The 20,098-nt window shown below is 43.6% G+C and overlaps 1 protein-coding gene across 2 annotated transcripts; it reads left to right on the plus strand.

Annotated features, from left to right (window-relative positions):
* The first annotated feature begins 1,193 nt into the window (after positions 1 to 1,193).
* On the plus strand, positions 1,194 to 18,542 carry lmcd1 (LIM and cysteine-rich domains 1). Of its 2 annotated transcripts, none has more exons than XM_040115771.1 (7): positions 1,194 to 1,564; positions 9,734 to 9,852; positions 10,187 to 10,442; positions 12,250 to 12,399; positions 12,727 to 12,978; positions 14,856 to 15,074; positions 15,945 to 18,542. In XM_040115771.1, exons 2-7 carry the CDS (start codon positions 9,734 to 9,736, stop codon positions 16,053 to 16,055), a joined length of 1,107 nt encoding a protein of 368 aa, XP_039971705.1. In that variant the 5' UTR covers positions 1,194 to 1,564; the 3' UTR covers positions 16,056 to 18,542. The 2 variants fall into 2 exon arrangements, with proteins under 2 accessions (XP_039971705.1, XP_039971706.1); XM_040115772.1 differs by lacking the exon at positions 1,194 to 1,564 and adding an exon at positions 8,657 to 8,946.
* Positions 18,543 to 20,098: the final 1,556 nt, after the last annotated feature.

The raw sequence follows: 20,098 nt of genomic DNA on the forward strand, positions 1-20,098 counted from the left end.
GTAACGCCTGGTCAAGGCTGCCATCCTGTGTGGTCCAACACGGTATTGCTCGGTATTAGCTGCATACTAACATGCTCAGTTTTAGCAGGTAGTTTACGGTTTCCAGCGTCCTAGTTTAGCATGGTAAAATTTGCTAATAGACGTTAAACACAAAGCAGACCTGAGGCGGGTGGGATTGTGGGATGCAGGTATTTATCTGGTCATAATGCAAGGTATCGGACAAATTTAGATTTTGACCAGATAACTGCGCTCGATGGCGTCAGAGGATCACCACGGTGATTACAACTACTCCCGAGAGAGATGTGAACGGCGAATTTCACGGCAATGCATGCAGTAGCTATCGATACATTTCACTTGAAATCGACCCCATGGTGGCGCTACAGCGAAAAGTCAGATGATCACCGAAGTCATTAGGTTTCATGCTCTGGAGACCGTGAGTGTCTGTACAGAACTTCACGGCGATAGTTGTTGAGGTATTTGAGTCTGGACCAAAGTGGTGGACCAGCCATCCATGGAACCACGCCTCTAACTTAGCTAAAAATAGCAACGAACAATGAGATGCAGTCTGGTCCTGCCTGGTCCTGTTGAGCCCTATGTGGCCCCGTCTGGCTGACTTTAACCCTGTTTTTTTTCCTGCCCGCTTGTGTTTAGCCCAGGTGCCCTGTCTGACTGTCATTAGCCCAGCTTTGGCCCCGCCAGGCTCTGTCTGGCTCTGTTGAGCCCTGTTTGGTTTTATTTGGCTCAGTTTGGCCTCGGTTCTAAATCCCTGTTGGCCATGCCTGGCTCTGTTTAGCCCCTGCATGGCCCTGGATCCCTTTATCCCTCTTTTGGGTCTGCCTGGGCCGTGAGCCTCCATGCCTGGCCACGTTGAGCACCATTTGGCCCTCAGGTTGGACCAGTGTCCTGCCCGGCTGTGTTCATCCCAGTTTGGCTCTGTTTGCCGCTGTGGTCTACATTCTTCTGAGCCACACACTGAAAAGTAGAAGAATGAGAGGAGGAGGAGGAGGAGGAGGAGGACTCTCTGGTGTTCCTATTGGCCAAGCACTTTTTCAGACTGGCTCCGATTGGCTTGCCGGAGTGTGAGCAGGGAATCCCTCAGGGCTCTTTGTCTCAGATTAAAAACACCAACAGTCCAGTCAGGCCTCATTGCTCCAGGTAGTCCTCCAGTCCGCTGAAGACCAGGGCCGGACTGATCTTCTGCAGCATAGAGCGGGAGTCATTGCCAGCAGTGCAGCTGCTGTTTGTAAGACCGTAAATCTCCCTGATTAGCGCCCAGAAGGGTCTACGGCCGTAACATTGCAGGTACCTGGAGAACTTCGCGAAGCCAAGAGTGAATTGAGTGCGCAGCAAAACGCGGAGGTGAACGAGGGAACCGCCGTTTCGCTGCCGGGAGACAAACCAGTTTCCCCTCAGCGGCGTGTTGGAGCAGAGTCAGGAGGTGAAGCAACCTGCTCGGTTCACGCTCCGGAGGGTGGAGAGGGAGAGCTGGCAACCGGACGGATCGGGAGGCAAGAGCGGAAGAAAAAGAGAGAGCGCAGCGGTCCGCGGCCCGAAGACGAGAAAGGTGAGTTTCGTTGTTGCGGGTGTACAAGAGTAGAAAAAGTAAAGAGACAGAAAAGAGGGAAGGCTGACTGTGAAAGTGAGACGTGGGGCCAGGTGGAGAAGTGAAAAAAGATTTTTGCGGTGAGAGTTAAAAGAGAAGAAGAGAGTTGATGCTGCTCGGCCGGAATGAGGTGAAAGTCTAGACGGTTCAGCTGCGGTGGGCTGCGGGGAGCTGCGGTGGGCTGCGGGGAGCCGGCGGAGCAGAGCGGCGGCAGGAGCGTCCGTGGGCGGGGAAGGGAGGAACGCGTGCTGGACGGGAGAGGGATTTAAAAGTCCCATTGTTCTGGAAGAGCAGAGGCAGAGAGAGCCGAGGGGGGACCCGGGAGTCGGACCGCTGACACACACACACACACACACACACGCACGCACGCTGGCCGACATGGACGGGAGCTCAGGACAGGGACATTTACGGCTACACAGCTGAAACTCTTATTCAAGAGGCAGAGGGTTTGGAAAAGCACTTGTCTCTCAATAAGGAGACTGCACTGACTGAAATGTCTGTCTACGTGCAGAAATGTAAGGCGTCTCAAAACGTCAATGTCAGCTCCGAGTTGGAAGTGGATTTGTCCACATGCCTCCCTCTCTTCCATCAGGGCAGTCGAGTCCTCGGACTTAACGGGCGTTTTGTTTCACTTCGTTATTCAGGTGGCGCTGCGACGGCGTCAATCAGTCAGAGGACCGGGGGGTTGTTTTACTTTGCGACGCGTCCCTCTCCGTGACATTGTCAGAAGCTCTGGGAGCTGCTGTTAAAAGCCTCGTCCAAGCTTGATGCCATTCTCCAATCTAATTTCTAGGCCCTGGTGTTTTATATGAATGGACGAATGAATGGATGAAATGTTTATTTTTGCGTCCAGCCTGCGTTGGGCCCGCAGGACACCATGAGTTCACACGTGCCAGGACCAGGGACCGGTAACGCTGCTGAACACGCGCTCATGTTTTAGCGTATTTCTTAAAAAGCTTAATAAAGCACATTTGAATCCCTTTCCTAAGGTACAGCATGAGAGCAGGATGAGCAGAGTTGAGGAACACAAATGTGTTTCAAACATGCCATATGCAAATTTCCAGTACACTTCTTCTTTGTGACCTGTGAATAGATTTCCAAACAACAGAGAAAGTCCGGAAGTGGAGCGACTTAAGCATCTTTCACAATCGGGTCTTCAGACCATCATTTTCTGCTTCAGATTTCATAAATCGTTGGCAAAAACAAATGCTATATGGTGCTGGAGAAATCTGGGTAAATACTAATTAAAATACATTAAATAAAGTTGGAAAACTTTAAACCTCAGAATTAAACAGCCATTTCAAATGCTTGCTCATCTGTACACCAGAACATTTCAGGGCCTTTGTTGACGCATTTCACTTAATTCAGTTCCGTGAATTAACCCACTTAAATCGTCGTAATTTGCACAGAACCTGAGACTCACTTTCCGTTGATTAGATCGTACAGCTCACACACTCCGTTTTCCTCTCGAACATTTTGGAATCGACCGACGCCGTCGACCGTGCACCTACAGATCTTTGGCTACTAGACAGATGAGATGTACCGTGTGATTTAGGCCCAAACGTTTGGATACGGGACCTCGTTAAAAAGGAGGAAGCCCAGGTGTCAACAGGCAAGACAGTGGACCTCTAATCAACAAGCCCAAATAAAAACCTGACGTGAAGAGTGGGAATCATTTTGTGGAAAATTCTAGTTTCCTGTAAGTTTTCAGTCAACTTTCTTTCCTTTACTCTTTTTTCAGATACATTTTTACACGTATGTTCTACTGTTAAAGATATTTAAAAAGCCAGTTTGGATCAATCTCTCCGGCTTGCTCACATCCAATTTCTAATTCAGTCGTTGAAACTAAGCCATGACCATGAGGACCTGATCCCCCCCCGCTGGGTCTGCTCTGGCAGGCGTTTGTCCCCCACAGATCCCCTCTAATTCAGCCTCTGGTTGCCCGTCCAGAGGTCACATCAGATAACCTGACGGATCAGTGTCACCTGTCGAGGTTTTGATCCCCCCGTCCCCCTTTTATACTCTGGAGATGGAAAAACTCCCATCACCGGGATGGAAATACCCCGACACACACGCACACGCACACACACACACACACACACACACATACACACATTTTTTACCAACGGCGGACTGTCAGGATCTGCCCGGCGAGTTTGGGCCACTATTTGTTGTCATTTTGAAAAAACAAAAAAGAAATACAACCCACTGCTTCCGTCGCTCTGGAGGGTGGGGTGGGGCACATCGCAGAAAACTGGGATCTGATGCTCCAGGCTCCAAAATCAGGCCGGTTTTGAACCAGACACTGTACCACTGGTGTGTAATGGTCGCAAACGAACGGCCCACGCTGCCGATTGAGGTGGGAGCTTCTCTTCGGTTGGGTGTTGGACGTCAAAATCCACTGAGCCTCGTAAAAATGGAACCTCGGAGTTTCCTCTGACACGCTGAGTGTTTTAGTTAAGACTCTGCTTTGGGTCGAGTCCACTGCGGCAGGTCATGGTGGCCAAGTGGCAAGGCACCTGAGGAGCAAGACTCTTCAGAGGTTTTGAGGTCGTGGGTTCGATCCTCAGCCCTGCATTGGCCCCCGCGCTCTGGGTTTCAGGGTTATGGGGGGGACTCCCATGTAACCAAACTACCAAAGAAAAACCCTGAGACTAGATAAAGTTGAGTTCGGCTGCAACTAAAAATGAATTTCATTATCGGTTAATCTGCTGATTATTTTCTCAACCTTGTTTCTGAAATGCCAGAAAACAGTGAAAACGTCTGTAACCGTTTTCTCTGAAGCCAAATTAAATTTCCTGTTTGGTTTTTTCTTTTTTTCACCAACAGTTTAATATATTAAAAAATGAATTTACTATCACATAAGACTAAGAAAACCAGCAAATCCTCACAAATGACAAACTGGAACTGGGGATTGTTTGACAGTTTTACTTTAAAAGTGACGTAGCGGTTGATCAGTCATCAAAACTGTGGTTGAGGAACCTTTCAGTTTCATTTCTGGACAGAATTAAAGTAAAAATGTATTCAAGTATATATGGGCAACAGTAAAAATCACTCTAATGTCCGCCTCTCCCTTCCTTTCTTTTTCTGATATCCCATTTGTTCACACTTTTGAATATTGAAAAACAAGCCACAAGGTGCTCTGTAAATACCAGCTCATTTGTGAGACATCGTCGGGTTTAAGCGGAAAACAACAGGAAATATCCGGGATGCCGTGTCACAGAGGTCTGGGCTCAGCAGGTTGACTCACCCCTCTCTGACCTCCGGCCTCTTATCTCACTGCATTTCCTGCGGCTCTGTCCTTCACATAGCCGACGTGTTTGGAGTTACTCAGCGAGTCTCGGCCCACGACATGCTCATCTTATCGCGCTGCTAAATATAGAGCTGCCACGCGTTTCCCTCTTTCTGAAAAAACGCATTTCTAGTCCGGCTCTCACCAAGCTCTCAGCCCCAGCAATTTATAACACCGGGCGCCGTTCAGTATTTGCGGTCGCGATAACTCTGTCATACCGATTTGAAGGTCGGCAGTGACAGTCGACAGAATAAATGTTTGTGTTTCGAGTTTCGAATCGTTCAGTGTTTCAGATTTCCATCTCGGAGGCCAGTCCCAGTTTGTTTTGTACCGTGGACCATGCAGGACGAAATGTCTCTGTTGTCTGCTGCTGACCAGGGACCCGACATAGAGCGGCCAAAACGTGAGGGCTGAGACGATCCCTGTGGATACCAAAACCCTTTAAAAAAAAAAAAAAAAAAGAGAGAATAAATAAGACATAATGAAATAACGTTTATATGCAACTAAACAGCCACGGTGAATAAGTTTTTGTAGGAAACGTCTGCAACCGGATTATGTTTTCTATTAACCTAATGAGGATATGTTGTTAATTTGCTTACTTGGCAAGTCGCAAATATGTAGATGCTGAACGTATCAACAAAATGTTCACAGACAACATATTTGTTTTTGCCAAAGTATCTGATCTTGCAGCACAATATCCGCTTGTAGCAGCCGCAGCATTATTAAACGTTTTTTATGGCTACGTTCAGGCAGTCATAGCACTTGGTCAAAGTGGCAGTCTCCAAGATTTCAGTCCGGGTGGATTTGATGTCACCTGTAGTCACGTGTGGCAACAGCAAATGTGGTTTAACACCACAGGTCACAGAACTCTGGGGGCAGCACAACAAACGCTTGTCTTTTTAATAAAGAAGTCAGGCGATAACTGGCCCGTTTTCCTTCATTCTGTGAGCAACCGTGATCTGAAATCTGTGCTGCGCAGGACATGGGTCTGCTCGCAGCAGGGACACAGCGAAGGGAGTCGGTCACCTCTTCATCCAACAGCTCGCTGGGGCAGCTCCTTCTTGTTCCATCGCAGCCTGCAATAGTTCAAACCTGATCCACTGCCCAAAAATGCAAATGAAAATGACCGTCGTCTCGTTTTGCAGACGCATTTCTGATGGATGATAGCAGTAAGTGCTGCGCTCAATGACAAACACATGGCATTTCCTGTGACTACTTCATGATAAAAGTAAACTTGTGTAACTTAACACAGCATTTTTTCCTGGAGTGTCACCACAGACTCCCAGTTCCTAATACTGCAAATATATAAGTATTGCAATAATTTAGTCAGTGGGCCAGAGGCTCAGTCACCATTGTTTTACCTCTTGCGGCGATAGATAGTGACCTAACGGACATTTATTTAAAAGAAAACCTTCGAGATTACCACTTTAAGGTTAGGGGAAGATCCTGGTCCGGTTTAATTCAGAGAAAGTTCACATTAACCTTAGACGCAAGGTGTTTATTTACATTTAACCAAAAGCATTACGTGAACCCCGGTCTCCGGTGGGACAGTCGTGCTCTCTGTGTGTGTCCACCATCCATCCCGTCCACCTCCCGGTGACTCTGCTGCCCTAAATAAACATAGCACTTCATTTGTTCACAAAAAAACAAAACAAAACGTTTCCTGTGAACATAATCAGGCCCCGGTTTCAGGCTGAGTAACAAGCTCATTTCTTATTTGGAGGGACTTTTGGGTCACGTTTGGTCTTATTGTAACTATGCAGCTCCTTCCACCAGAGTCACAGTGAGTCACTGGCGAGGTCACCGTGAAACAAATGCCTTTCAGGCAAACTGGCCTTCACGGGAAGTCTCAGCGTGCGTACGAAATACAAACATGAGCCAAAGATGTAAGGCTCATGGATGAGTCACAAAACGCACCAGTGCTGGTGACCGTTAACTAGTGTTAGCCCAGTGATGTAATAACAAACCGGCACAGTCTGCGTGAGACCAGAGGGATGTAATGAAGTCCTGTTCTTCCTCAGCTGTTTCTATTCCAGCCGTCATCACTGTGACCTTTTCAACACGGGCCGATCAGCGGCGTCTCCGCCGTCACACACACACTTCACACCTCTAAACGCACTCCTCTGTCCTGCCTCGCTGCTAATGACCGCCCGTCGCTCTTCTGATAATGTGTGACATGTCCCGCCCTCTGACAACTGACCCCGTTAATATTAGACATGTGAGCAACAACAAAAGCCGGAGTTTCCTTTTTGTGTATAGAAAAAAACCCACTATATGGCCAAAAGTATGTGGACAGACCTGTCCACATACTTCAGTGATCCTGGTCAGGGTCCCCTGCTCCCAGTGAAGGAAAATCTTTAAAGTAACAGTTAGACATTTTGGGAAATACGCGCGTTGGCTTTCTTGTTCGGAGTTAGATGGGAAGGTTGATACCACTGTCGCGCCTGTACACTAAATATGAAGCTACAGCCAGCAGCCGTTAGCTTACCTTAGCATAAAGCCTGGAAACGGGGGGAAACAGCTGGAATGGTTCTGCTCAGAGGTAAAAAAACAAAAAAAACTGGCTTCCAGTTCCCCTAAAGCTCAGTGATGAATGCATTATATCTTATAAATCTTCATATTTAATGCACAGACATGGGAGTGGTATCAGTCTTCTCACCTAACTCAGCCAGAACAAGCTAATAAGCGTATTTCCTAAAAAAAACTTCCCCTTTAATGCTACAGATTTTTGGACAGTAGTGTGTTTCCAACGTTGTGGCAACAGTTTGTCCCGTCAGACACGACAGTGTCGCCGTGAACAAAGCCAGCTCCCTGAAGACATGGTTTTTTCCCGATTTGGTGTTTGAAGAGCTTGACTGGTCAGCACAGAGCCCCTGACCTCAACCTCATCCAACACCGTTGGCTTGAACTGTGAGCCAGGCCCCTTAACGCCCAACACCCCCGGCTGGACCTCTCTGATGTTCTTGTGGCTGAATGTGAGCAAATCCCCGCCGCAAAGACTGAAACTTGATAGGTGGAGGCTGTTGTTTTGTGGTTCGTCATTCTGTAAGAGCTTGTGCTTCTCTCTATACAGATATACGATATATCATGTGCATGAACGTCTCCCTTCGGAGAGAGAGGCTTGTTGGTACCTGGTGACAGATTGACAGGTGGACAGTCCATCAGTCTGTCAGACAAATGGTACCAGGTTGTTTTAGCAGAACAGTAGTCAGGTTTCATGCCAGAGGCTTTAAAAACACCGTCATCTCTGAGGGTGTTGTTTGCCCCCCCCCCACACACACACACACACTCACACACTCGAAAACACACAAACACACAGTCATGTTTCCATTACATCAGAGGACATTACATTGACTTTGATTCATTTCCTGGAGACTTACCCTAACCCTAACCATAACCCACCCCTTCGACCCTACACCTAACCCGCTCCCTAACCATGGAGAGGAGTGAATTTAGAAGACGGAGCGGGACACTTGAAAACATGAAAGAGGAGAAAAAGACTTTAAGTTTGTAGAGCTGAGGAGGAGGAGTTGAAAAATTAGGTGTTCGGATCACAGATAAGACTCTGGAGGGTTTGTCAGTACAGATGATATCACCGGGTGGACCAATGAGCTCATCCACCCTGTGTGTGTGTGTGTGTGTGTGTGTGTGTGTGTGTGTGTGTGTGTGTGTGTGCATATGCATGTGCGTGTGTATGTGTGTGTTCACTCCCTTCTCTTCCTCCTACGCTCACTGAGAAATGCTCAACACACTTGCTCTTGTCTCTCATCAAAAACTTACTCACACGTCTTAATCTTGATTGTCACTTTAGGAAAGCGAGGGATTTATTTTTTCTTCATCCCAACGTCTTCTCCGTCAGCTCTGAGTGTGTGTGTGTCTGGCTTTATTTTTTTACGGACAGTTCAGCAAATCACCATTTCGATCACACAAGCTACTGTCACACCTGTTCAGTTTTGAGGTAAAGTCTGAGGGGAAATTGTTCTGGTTACCTCATGGTCCTCATCAGCAGAGGGAGTTTGTTAAAACCTCTGGAAAGAGCCAGTGAGTGGAGGTGAGTTGAGATTATTTCGTCACACCACTATTTCCAAAGTCAAGAATGAACTTTCGCGCTCAGTGCTTTTGTTCATATTTTACTCAGGGTTTTACTTTCACTCTCAAGTTAAGAACTGTCCTGAAAAACTCCCGTTAAAAGGTCCTCCGTAAAGCATTGGGAAAAGTGCAGTAATTCACGGTCACGGTGGGTTCCGCATCAGATAGGGAGGAATCAAACAGAGTCAGATTTATGGAAGCCCATTTTCACCAGGAAAAAAGATGGTTTAAAATGCTTCAAGTGTTTGGAATGACAATAACAAAAGTGCTAATCTGACATGAGATACTAAGTCAAAGTTAAGATAGAGCAGGTAATATTTTTACTTGCAGTCTCATAATATTCATGAACAGGATAAACCTGGTGTTGGTCTACATTTTTCTTATCGTCAACAGATCCCATGTAGAGACCGAAACCAACAATGTAACTTCCTGACTTCCTTGCTATGTCTGCGGTGCTCAGCCCAAAGCCCACCGGCCAAACAACCAACCAAACGTATTGTGTCTTTAGAAGCAGCTGACAAATATATAGTTTCTTCTTTTTTTTTTTTAAAGTCTCTGTGATTTCATAAAACAGCTGGTAACTGTAGTTTTTATTTTGACGCTCTCACTGTTTGGATGTTTATGATGTAGAAACTTAAGCGGACTGTACCTCCCGGGATCTGAGTTATATAAATGCTGTGAAAATGTAACAGACGTGCATCCATCATTGTGTTTTTTGCTGTATTTTGGTTTCTCCTGTCTCCTCTCAGATGTCTATAAAGCAGAGTGCAGGCGGTGCAGGTGGTGGAGGAGGAGGAGGAGGAGGTGTAGCAGCGGTGTGTCTCATTTGTAAAGAGAACTGCTCTGGATTACAGCCACATTCTTGGAGGTACAACACCCTTTTTTTGAACTGCTCTCTGCCCCAAAAATGAAACAAAATCACAAACAATGAAAGGAATGAAAAGAGGAAAAAGGAAAGTGCTGGACGCAGTCCCAGCGGTTTCTCCATTCCTCCCTGGACAGACACATGCTAGTGGTTTTGCATATTTTAGCCAGTATAAACTGGTGAGGATCAGCCAGTTAAATAAAAATCCTTTAATGGCCTTTAATTCTTAAAAATTCTCAAAAAGCTGGTTACGTAACGTGATTTTTGTTTTCGTTCATAGCTCAGTACCTTCTTTTCTCCCATCCTCCCCGTTCATCTTCCCCTCTCCGCCACGCAGGAAAGCCTGTGTAGCCTGCGGCTGCAGCGCGGTCGACCACGCCCCCGGAGGTGATCTGGAGGATGACCAGCAGATGGGACGCCTGCTCGCGGACTCGCCCTGCTCCCACTTGACAGCGAAGGTCAAAGGCGGTGGCGGCCTTCGCATGTACAAGAGGAACCGTATGATCGTGACAAATCCGGTGGTGTCGCGCAAAGACCCGACCTTCAACACCACGACGTACGACTGGGCGCCGGCGGGCCTCAACCAGAAACTGGTGAGGATCAGTGTGAGGTAGAGGTATAAAAAAAAACATGCACAAAGTAACCACACAAAATAAGTCAGGTTTTAAATAAACCTCAGTTTAAGCAGGTGATCTAAACCTTTGATCAAGCAGATGTTTAAATTACCAGCCGGAACCACCTTTTGTAAACATTCATTAGATATTACTTGAATAAAATACTGTATTGAATCTTAAAGTGCAGATTTCATTTGTATTGTGAGTCTTTACCAGTAGGAATGATGTTGGTGTATGTTTTTTTTTTAAACCAGACTGTGTCTTTTTTATCTTTTAAACATCGGGCTACATGCCTGACTAATCGTAACGGATCTTACCGGCATGTTTCCCGTTGGACAGGAAACCGGTTGCCTGCGATTGGCGCCAAGTCAGACGCGACCACGTGTTGCATGTACGAGTTTCTCAGTATTGAGGTTCAGACCATTCTGGGATACAGTTCTGGTACGGAACTGGAACAAATTTAAGACTTGGTTCTTGGCATCAATCCCTGGTTGCTGGTTAACACTTTCACCACCGTATAGCAAACAGCAAGTACATGACTGAAATACAGTATACAGGCATATACTGTACATGCATAAGCTATATTTGATGAATGCAAATATAGATTTTGTTGTCAGCATGAGAAATCTTTCTTCCAGTCCTCTGGGATTTACCGCTTTACTCACTGGTTTGTTCAGCTCAGCTCAGTTCAGCTCAGCTCAGCTCAGCTCAGTTCAGTTCAGTTCAGCTCAGTTCAGCTCAGTTCAGTTCAGTTTATGCAGCCCTCTCTGCCTGTCAAAAAAGTCTAGACTGTCTGGTTTCCATTAACAACAGGCTCAAGTATGTTTCAGGTTTCACAGCCTATAATTATGAGGAAGACCATGATCATTGAGCACTGCAGCGCAGCAGGGGAGTAGCGGGAAACATTGCTGTGGCTGGACTTGCAGAGACAGACCCAGCACAGCGGCTGACTCCAGATCTGTCTCTAAAAATCTTCAGCGTGTTCTTTGTTTCGTCTTTGTTACGTTTTTTCTGTGAGTCACTGTGAGTCACGACCTCACCGTGGCGCACTCATTCACCACATTTCTCATCAGTCAACCGAGCAGAGGAAACACGTCAAGGTGTTTTTTACTCAGAGTCTATTTTCCTTATCCTTTTTACTTAGTGAAGCGTAGTCTTCAGAGGCAGACGTTTGAATCACACAAATCTCGCTGCTATCTATATGTTGTGAACCTATTAAGTAAATCTAAAAAGATGGCGGGTCCCCAGTTTCGGTGTGAGCTTTTTAGTTTAACTGAGGGCATATACACTCAGCTGGCAGTTTATTAGGTACACCTAGTACTGTTGACCTGTTTTGCATTATACAGAGATCCAATTAAACAGCACCGCAAACGACAGCCTCCAAAATGAACACAAAGTTGAATCATCACCTCTCTAGAACAGTTTCAACGCAATCTGATCATCATAACCTTCACGAAGGAGGGATTTATTGCAGGACTGTTGTATTACTTTTAGCTAGGTGCACCTAACAAACTGCCGACTGAGTGTACTGCTCATGGAGCCGAGTGTAAAACTATTCTCTCCGGAAAGTTTCTGATATTTCTCAGCCTGGTGAGGACAGTTTGGCCTCCTGCCGTCCCTATGTGCTGCTGGCAGAGCAGATGCTTCTGAGAACAGAGATGCCATAAAGAAGGTCGTAGTCGTTGCGGATTGAACGGATGGATGTTTCAGTAGTACTTACGTGGCGCTGACGTGTCCCTTTGGTGTGAACTAACTAAAACTAAAATACACCCCCCCCCCTCCCCAGGCCATGCAGTACATGGAGCTCATCCCGGAGAGTCAACGTCCAGTCTTGGGGACAGATGGAGCGCTGGAGCGACGCAGGCAACTCCTCAGCCAGATCCCCGCCTACGATCAGGACCCCATGAAGTGTCAGAGCCTGGCCAGTGAGGAGGAGGTACAGTACCCTGCCAGGACTGAACACTGCTTATTACTCATGATCTTCAACAACACGGACAACACACTAACATTAGATCGAGAAAGCTTAAATCTGTTTCAATTCATTCCCCACACTAGAGACCTCCATTGCTAACAACCCAATTATTGTTAGCTATCAAAAAGGTGCTTGCTGATCAGTTGTGTCAGCAAACAAAAATTACTTAAATCAGTTATCTAATCCTGGTTTTTGCGGTTGAAAAACAACTTGATGGAAAAGTCTGATGAAACAATGTCTTCTTTTTATAGGTTGACTCTGATCTCTAACGCCTCCAACGTCTTCTTGCAGATTTCTTCTATGCTGCTGTTTGTGAAACACTACAAACAGGAGGTGCTGGGCGTCGGGGAGGTGGCCTTACCTGGTGAGGGCGGAGCTCTGAGGGAAGCAGCCATTCAGAGGACAGCAAAGGAAGCCAAGGATCGCAGCAACAGCGACAAGAAAGATGTTCTGGAGCACCAGGACCACGGCTCGGACCCTGGCAGCGCCTCCTCCGCTACTGGTTCCACCAACGGCACAGACGACAGCATCAGGCCTGAATTTGTGAGTAAATAAGGCGCCATGACATCTTTTGAATTTTAATTTCTGGTAACTACTTGCTGCTCCGTCACGTTCATGGTGTGTCACTAAAAATACCAAATGGACTCAAGAAAACCACTTTGGTCAAATTGAAGACAAAACACCAGCCACATAGGAAACTTCAGAAGATGCATGTCCAGTGGAGGAAGGTTACTATGTATACTTACTCAAGTACTCAAGTACAAATAAGGTACTTGAGTACTTTACTTCAGCATTTCCATTTTATGCTACTTTATACTTCTGCTCCACAACGGCTCAAAGGGAAACATCAAACTTTTTACTCCAATACATTTATGACACCCGTAGTTACAAGTTACCTTTTTGACTCGTGACCCCTTAAAAAAAGCAACGTTTGTTTGGGGTTCCTTGGCATGTTTCAGATGTCTATGAGTTGTTAGCTGCTCCACCAGAGAGACATTTTCTGCTCTAAACTTCTCAGATGGTTTGACTTAAATAACTGTTAGAGGCCCCAAAAAGGTAAAATTATCTAACATTTCTCTAAAAGCAAAGATGAGAGAAAAGTCCAAAATATAAAGAAAGATTTGTGTATCAGAAATTTGTTTTTTCGACTTTTCTCTCCCATTAAACATCTCATCAGCCCTCAGATTTATCTTGTGACCCTTTAGAGGGGCTTGACCCTGGTGCTTAAAGGGGCTATATGTAAGTTTTCTCTGCCGACAAACATGGTTTCTTGCCGGTAGCGGTTGGTGGTGATGGTGATAATGGTTGCTTGTCAAGAGCTTCAGCCATCGTTGCTTTTACAAGAGAAGAGGTTAGAGTAGGCCCTCTGGGCAGCGCTGTTTCTTCATCCCCTCATGTTAGACTCAGGGCAGAGTGGACGATACAGCGACTCACTGTAATCGCAAAGTGGTATTACGAGACGGGACAGGCTGGGGCTAGCTGGTTAGCATGCTAACTTAAGCAGAAGAAAGGAAGTAATTGAATTAGAAGCAAAACAAGAGTTAACATTGGCGTTGCTTTCCACTGCTCTTGAATAGAGCTGGTGAGTAAAGGAATGAAATTTGATGCTGAACTCACATTTCTTCCAGACTAGTAAGTAAACAGCTGTTATAGCTAACGTTGGCTATGTAGCGACTTCAGAAACTTACATTTAGCAAGTAGGACTTTGAATGCAGGGCATTTACTTGTAAGGGATTTTGTAATGAATTGTATTGGCACTTTTATTTAAATAAATGATCAGAATACTTCTTCCACCTCTGCGCATATCAAGTTCAGTCCACTTATTTTGATTCAGTTATTCTTCAGGTTGCCCTCCCTCATTATAAGATACTGCTAAAAGCCTGAAGTCACCACAAAAAGACCTTAAACAATCACTGGTGTCAACTCTGCCCTGTTTACACCCACTTTTGGGATAATTTGATTGGATTTGCAACCACCGAAATGGTGGACCACCACAGTAGGTCCAGAATTACTGTAGAATCCCCTCTTTCACGTTTGGATTCTGGACGCCTAAAATCTCACTCCTAATAGACCTTATCACACTACTGCCCCCACCTGATTCACACCTATTTGCACCTGAGACATTCTGCGGTATACTTTTGTGGTGCTGTTTCCATCAAAAACAGTTGTATGTTTCTATCCAAGTTCAAAGGGATCAGCACAACAGGTTTTCCACTTACGTATAGGAATGACAGAGGCTAAACCTCGTCAGAGTAAACCAATGACTAACAAGTTTGTTAAAGGCCTACATGTTTACTCATATTTTAAATCTATATAAATCCCTCTAATGGTTCCAACCCCATTCATTTAAACAATATTTGTCCCAGTAGTTTGGCACATGACCTTGCATTTTCATATTCTGTCCTCTCTCTATCCTCTAGCGGTGCACTGGTTGCCATGGTCAGGTTGCCACGGAGAGTCCAGCTGTTTATGCTGAGCGTGCAGGTTACCATAGCGCCCTGTGGCATCCCACCTGCTTCGTGTGTTCAGAGTGTGGCCAGGGATTGGTGGATCTGGTCTACTTCTGGTCCAAACAGAAACTGTTCTGCGGACGACACTACTGTCAGACGGTTTGGCCGCGATGCTCAGGCTGTGACGAGGTGAGACGACATCACAGTAAACAAGGTTAACACCAGACAGAGGATCAGCTGTGAGAGGAACATTACAGTAATCTAGAACAAGGACGACCATACCATCCAATACCATGCGATACAATATCATACCATGTTACACTATACACTACGATTCTATGGACAGTTGTGTGCAAACGTTTGGGCAAATTACATATTTGGTTCATTTTTGAGGTGAAAAGAAGTAAGACATAAAGCGGGTTTCTTCACCATGCCAATGATTTCCTGCTCATCTTCGGTCTACCAGCTCGTTTGCCATTTTCTAGTTTTCCTATACACACCTGCTTTTTTAAGAGTGTACCCAACTGTTGATTTCGGCGGTCCAACTACCTTTGGTGTCCCTCCGATAGATTCTTACTTTTTTTTGAAGCTCATTATTATCTTCTTCACTTGCACGGTCACCTCTTCACTCTTTTTATGGACAGTCAATCTAAAAGCCAACTCTCAACTCTCAACCAGCTCCGAGCCACACGAACTAACACGGAAACGACACACAGCTGCCCAAGAAACATTTGGTAGCCAAGTGTCCAATTGCTTTTGAGACCCCAAAAATTTGGGCACTATGTTTTTAAAGGTCTATATATCCCACACAGTTTTTTCTATATTGATGTAAACTTTCTCAAATTAAGGCTGAGACTTGGCACTTTGATGTAGTATCCATTATTTTAGTTCAAATCGAATATGCTGAAGCTCAGAGAACTAAAGAACATTAAAAAAAATGTGTAACTGTCCAGATACTTACAGTCTGGAGTGTACCTAAGACCTAAAAACACTGGTTAAATAACAATGTTTATTTACTATTATTAATTACTTATCTTCTCTCTTGCCCCACCCTCCCAGTTGATCTTCTGCCAGTCTTTTCATACTGCAAAAGACGGACGGACATGGCATCATCATCATCACTGCTGCTGGAAGTGCGGACAAAACCTGGAAACACCCTGCCAGCACTGAGACACCAGTTTGACGACGTTGTGGCACTGCTCAAAAACAAAACAAGACAAGACAAAAAATATATTAATACAGAAGCACATACTAATATCAACCATGGTTGGTTAGCGCTTTTTAGACAGAAAAGAAAGTAATGAATAAATAATACAGAATAAGTAGAAAAAAATGTCAAGTTGATATATTTGTGTTTAAAATACTTAAGACATTTAGCTGACATTGAAGTACTCGGAGACTTGTTCAGCTTAATCTTCTGGTGTTTCAAGTACTTAAGGAAATTTTTATTTGCCACAAAAGTGTTTAAAGTACTTAAAGAAACGGTTTGTGGATTTATTAGCACTTAAAGTACTGACAGTGACTGGAGCCAGATGTGCTGTTTTCAGCCTGGAGTGTTTCAGATACAAGCAGCAGCTCGCAGTATGGAAGACCAGATGTGACATTTTAGGACACAAATGAGTAAATTAACAAATTAGATCAGCACATAAAATGAGAAATATTAATATAAATGAAAATAAATTAATAAATAAAATGATTAAGGAACTTGAGAAAAAATTATCAGAAATGATCAGTTAATGTGTAATAAATTTATTAGATACTTCACAAAACAATTTCAGCTTTGGATCTGTGCAGATTTGTGTTTCACTTGTTAACATTTATTTCAGGCAGAATTCATCTTAATGGTTAGTTTAAATCTTGAGGGCTTGAGAGCTTGAAAATACATATCACTAATTAGTAATTAATAGCACTCTGCTGGATTCTTTATTGGGTTTTTTTTTTTCTAGATTTCTTTTTAATACCCACCACTGAAGCTGGGTTGTGTGTTATGCTAATTGTACAAATAGAAAGTTTGATTTTACTAACCATTAATGTGTAATTTTTTTAATTGTTTTCTCTTTCATGTTCTGTTTGATGTGTTATTTCAGTCAAACTGCAGGCTCCTGTTACTTTTAACCTCTTTCATGAACGTGGATCTCTGCTGCTGCTGAACGCTGCTTCATGCTAGTTACTGTATATTCCCAATAAATTTTTGAATTTTGGTAACAGAGGTTAAAAAAAATTATAATACTGTAAGGGAGGCAAATGTTTCTGCCTGTAAAAATCCCTAAAAACAAGTAAGCCAGAAATAAAAGCTTATTAGCTTTAATTTTTTTCCATGAAATAAAATTCAGTATTACGACCAGGTAGCACAACATCAGCCAGTATTTGCTTTTGGTTTTTATCCTTCACTTACTTTTTGAAAGGATTGCTGCTAGCAAAATGCTAATTGTTTAGAAACAAGGATAACATAAGTGATTAGCTAAATATGTAGCATATAGACAATACTGTTCAATACCATGTTATGTGTAGCAGTCAAGATGACATAAAGTAGAATATGGTAATATCAAATTGAATATTGATTATAGCTTCATCTCTGTACATCCAGGCGTGGTTAGCCTAGCTTAGCACAAAAATTGGCTACAGGGGGAAACTTCTAGCCTGGCCTAGCTCAGTCAGTTACAAAATGTTACGCCTCTGAAATGTACACAAAAAGATGAGATATTAATCTTTCTCTGTTGAAAGATTGTTGACAAGGATTTCTCAAAATACGCTCTGTGAAGGAAAGGGATTTTTTTTTGTTGTTGTAACGTTCAGGAATAAAAAAAAAGCAGAAACTGGCCGATCGCCATGTTTTGAGCAGCCAGCATGATATCATCATGTCATCGTTCACAACTGACAACAGGGAATTCCCAGTTTAATACTAGAACGTCTGCTGTTTTTTTTTTAAACAGCGTAGTAAACGGCATTGAACACAAAGTGTGTAATGCCACGTTCATGTCATGTGGGATGGATGGGAAAGATATCCATGTTAACGTCTCGCCAGTGTTCACGTCGTCAAGACCGTTGTGAACGCGGTTGGCTGAGGATTGGCAATATATAACACCGTATTCATTAAATTTGGGGTAAATAACACATAACAACGGTCTCTGACTGATGTGAGGCATCCTGATTTGTTTGTTTTTTCAGGCACTAACATATTAAATCAGATATTTTGGAGTTTTAGAAGAATCTGAGCCTCCCAGTTGTAATTACTTGGATGACCCGGATGTTGACGTGAACGCTATCTACAAGTGGGAAGCTCGTAATTACAGTAACTCTGATGGGATATGGATGCGGCAGTAGGCCAAGATGGTATTCTTTGCTTTGGCGGTAACCACCGTTCAGAGCTTTTTCCACTGCGCTGTGGGATAAATAAGACAACACTACAAAATGCTGTAATTACTTTTTCCACTGTAAATAGTGAATGGCATTGCCCATTAGCTGTCATGGAGTTTTAATATGAATGACAAGTTTTAAAGTGATGATGTCTCCCACATCAGGTTACGTGTGAATGTTGTGTTTTGTCATTTGTTTTTGGATCAAAATCGTCACAAAGCAGTTGGTGTAAAGGAGATTTTTCTGCTGATTGTGTTTTCAGAGCTGATTGGTTGAAAATAAAAATAACTTCTGTCTGAACTCCTTGTCGTCTATCATCTTTTTGGAGAGAGAGATCACTCAGTAACACGTATTGACTTTCAACATATCTGATAAAAGTTTTAATCTGTAAATACTAGTTCTTGTTCATCACATCATTAGCGTTGTGTACCTTGACTTCACAGTGACTGGGTTTTGTATCCTTTGATGAATAAGGTCAGCAAAACTATGTTTATAATATACAGTTATTTCAACAGTATTATGTCATGAATGACGACATAATTGTCAATTAAATTTGATAAAGTTTTATAAAGTATAATACACCTCAATGAATGTCAAAAACCTTTTGGTATATTTTGGAGCATTTATACACCCCCCCCATTTTAGCATTAATAATCAATGTATAACCAATAAATAATTACATAACACACTAAAGTATATTGTAGCTGTAAGAACAAGAAATATTTTGGTTGTTTTAAACACAATTCTAACACATCCCCACTTTCTCAATAAGCCATTTACAGAAAGTTCAAACAATTCAATGTAGGGCAACAATAGCCATTTCAGTTAATTATGGAGAATAATAAATAGACCAACTCTGGTGAAATTCAATTCTATACCATCAAGTTGCATTGAAAATTTTCCCTTACAACGTCGGCCAAAGATTAAGATCAAAATATCATTAGTTGAATGTAACAACTGCAGGTTTCAGGTGATTCAGTTTCAGGTCACACTTCAACTGAATCCATCCAGCTGGAGCAAAACACTTCACAGCTTTGGAGCAGAGCTCTGGTTTAAAGTCAGGAAAATTAGGACTTAGTGTTAGATCACAAAGTAGAGGATCACAAACCTCCATTGATGTGTGTGTGTGTGTGTGTGTGTGTGTGTGTGTGTCGGTCCACGTTGACCTACTCCCTGCAGGAATGTGAAGTATTCCTGTGGTTTCTCGGCCGGAGTTCCTGGGCAGTTACGTCACCAAGCTTACTGTCTGACAGCTTTTTCCTGAACCATGAAAGAAAAACCAGAAAAAGGATATTTTTAGTCCCAAGCTGAGGCATTTATTTGGTTTGCTGACTATTATGGCCTTTAATAGCACCCAGCATCATTTGGGAGGGTTTACAGAGGATGTGTATGACTAATACAGCACTTCCTCTGATGCTATATGCAGATCGTGCATCATATTTGGGTCTAGTTATTTAATTTATTAAAATCTTGTTTTTGAACTGTTACATATAGAATTATAGCACATTCAAAGTCTCATCCTTCATCTGTTCAGTTTATTAAAAATGTAAAAGTCACATCCTGATATTGGCATTCAGATTCCATCTTTACATCCAAAATGATGGACTACCTTTACCAAATGTACTAGAAAACTGCAGTTGATACGTTTCTGACATAAGGTGGAAACCGACCCAGAGCTAAAACACTTACGTATTATTCCTTTGTGACCCCTCAAGGAGTTACATGGACATGGTTACATATGCAAGAAAAGTAAAAATAAAATAAAGTAAGTGCACAGCAATGTCTGTTGCACAGTACTTGAACTCAAAAACTGGTCAAATACAACACAATACAAAGAAGCAAAAAAGTAAACAAAA

The sequence above is a fragment of the Xiphias gladius genome, chromosome 21 (assembly GCF_016859285.1).
Source record: "Xiphias gladius isolate SHS-SW01 ecotype Sanya breed wild chromosome 21, ASM1685928v1, whole genome shotgun sequence".
NCBI lineage: Eukaryota > Metazoa > Chordata > Actinopteri > Istiophoriformes > Xiphiidae > Xiphias > Xiphias gladius.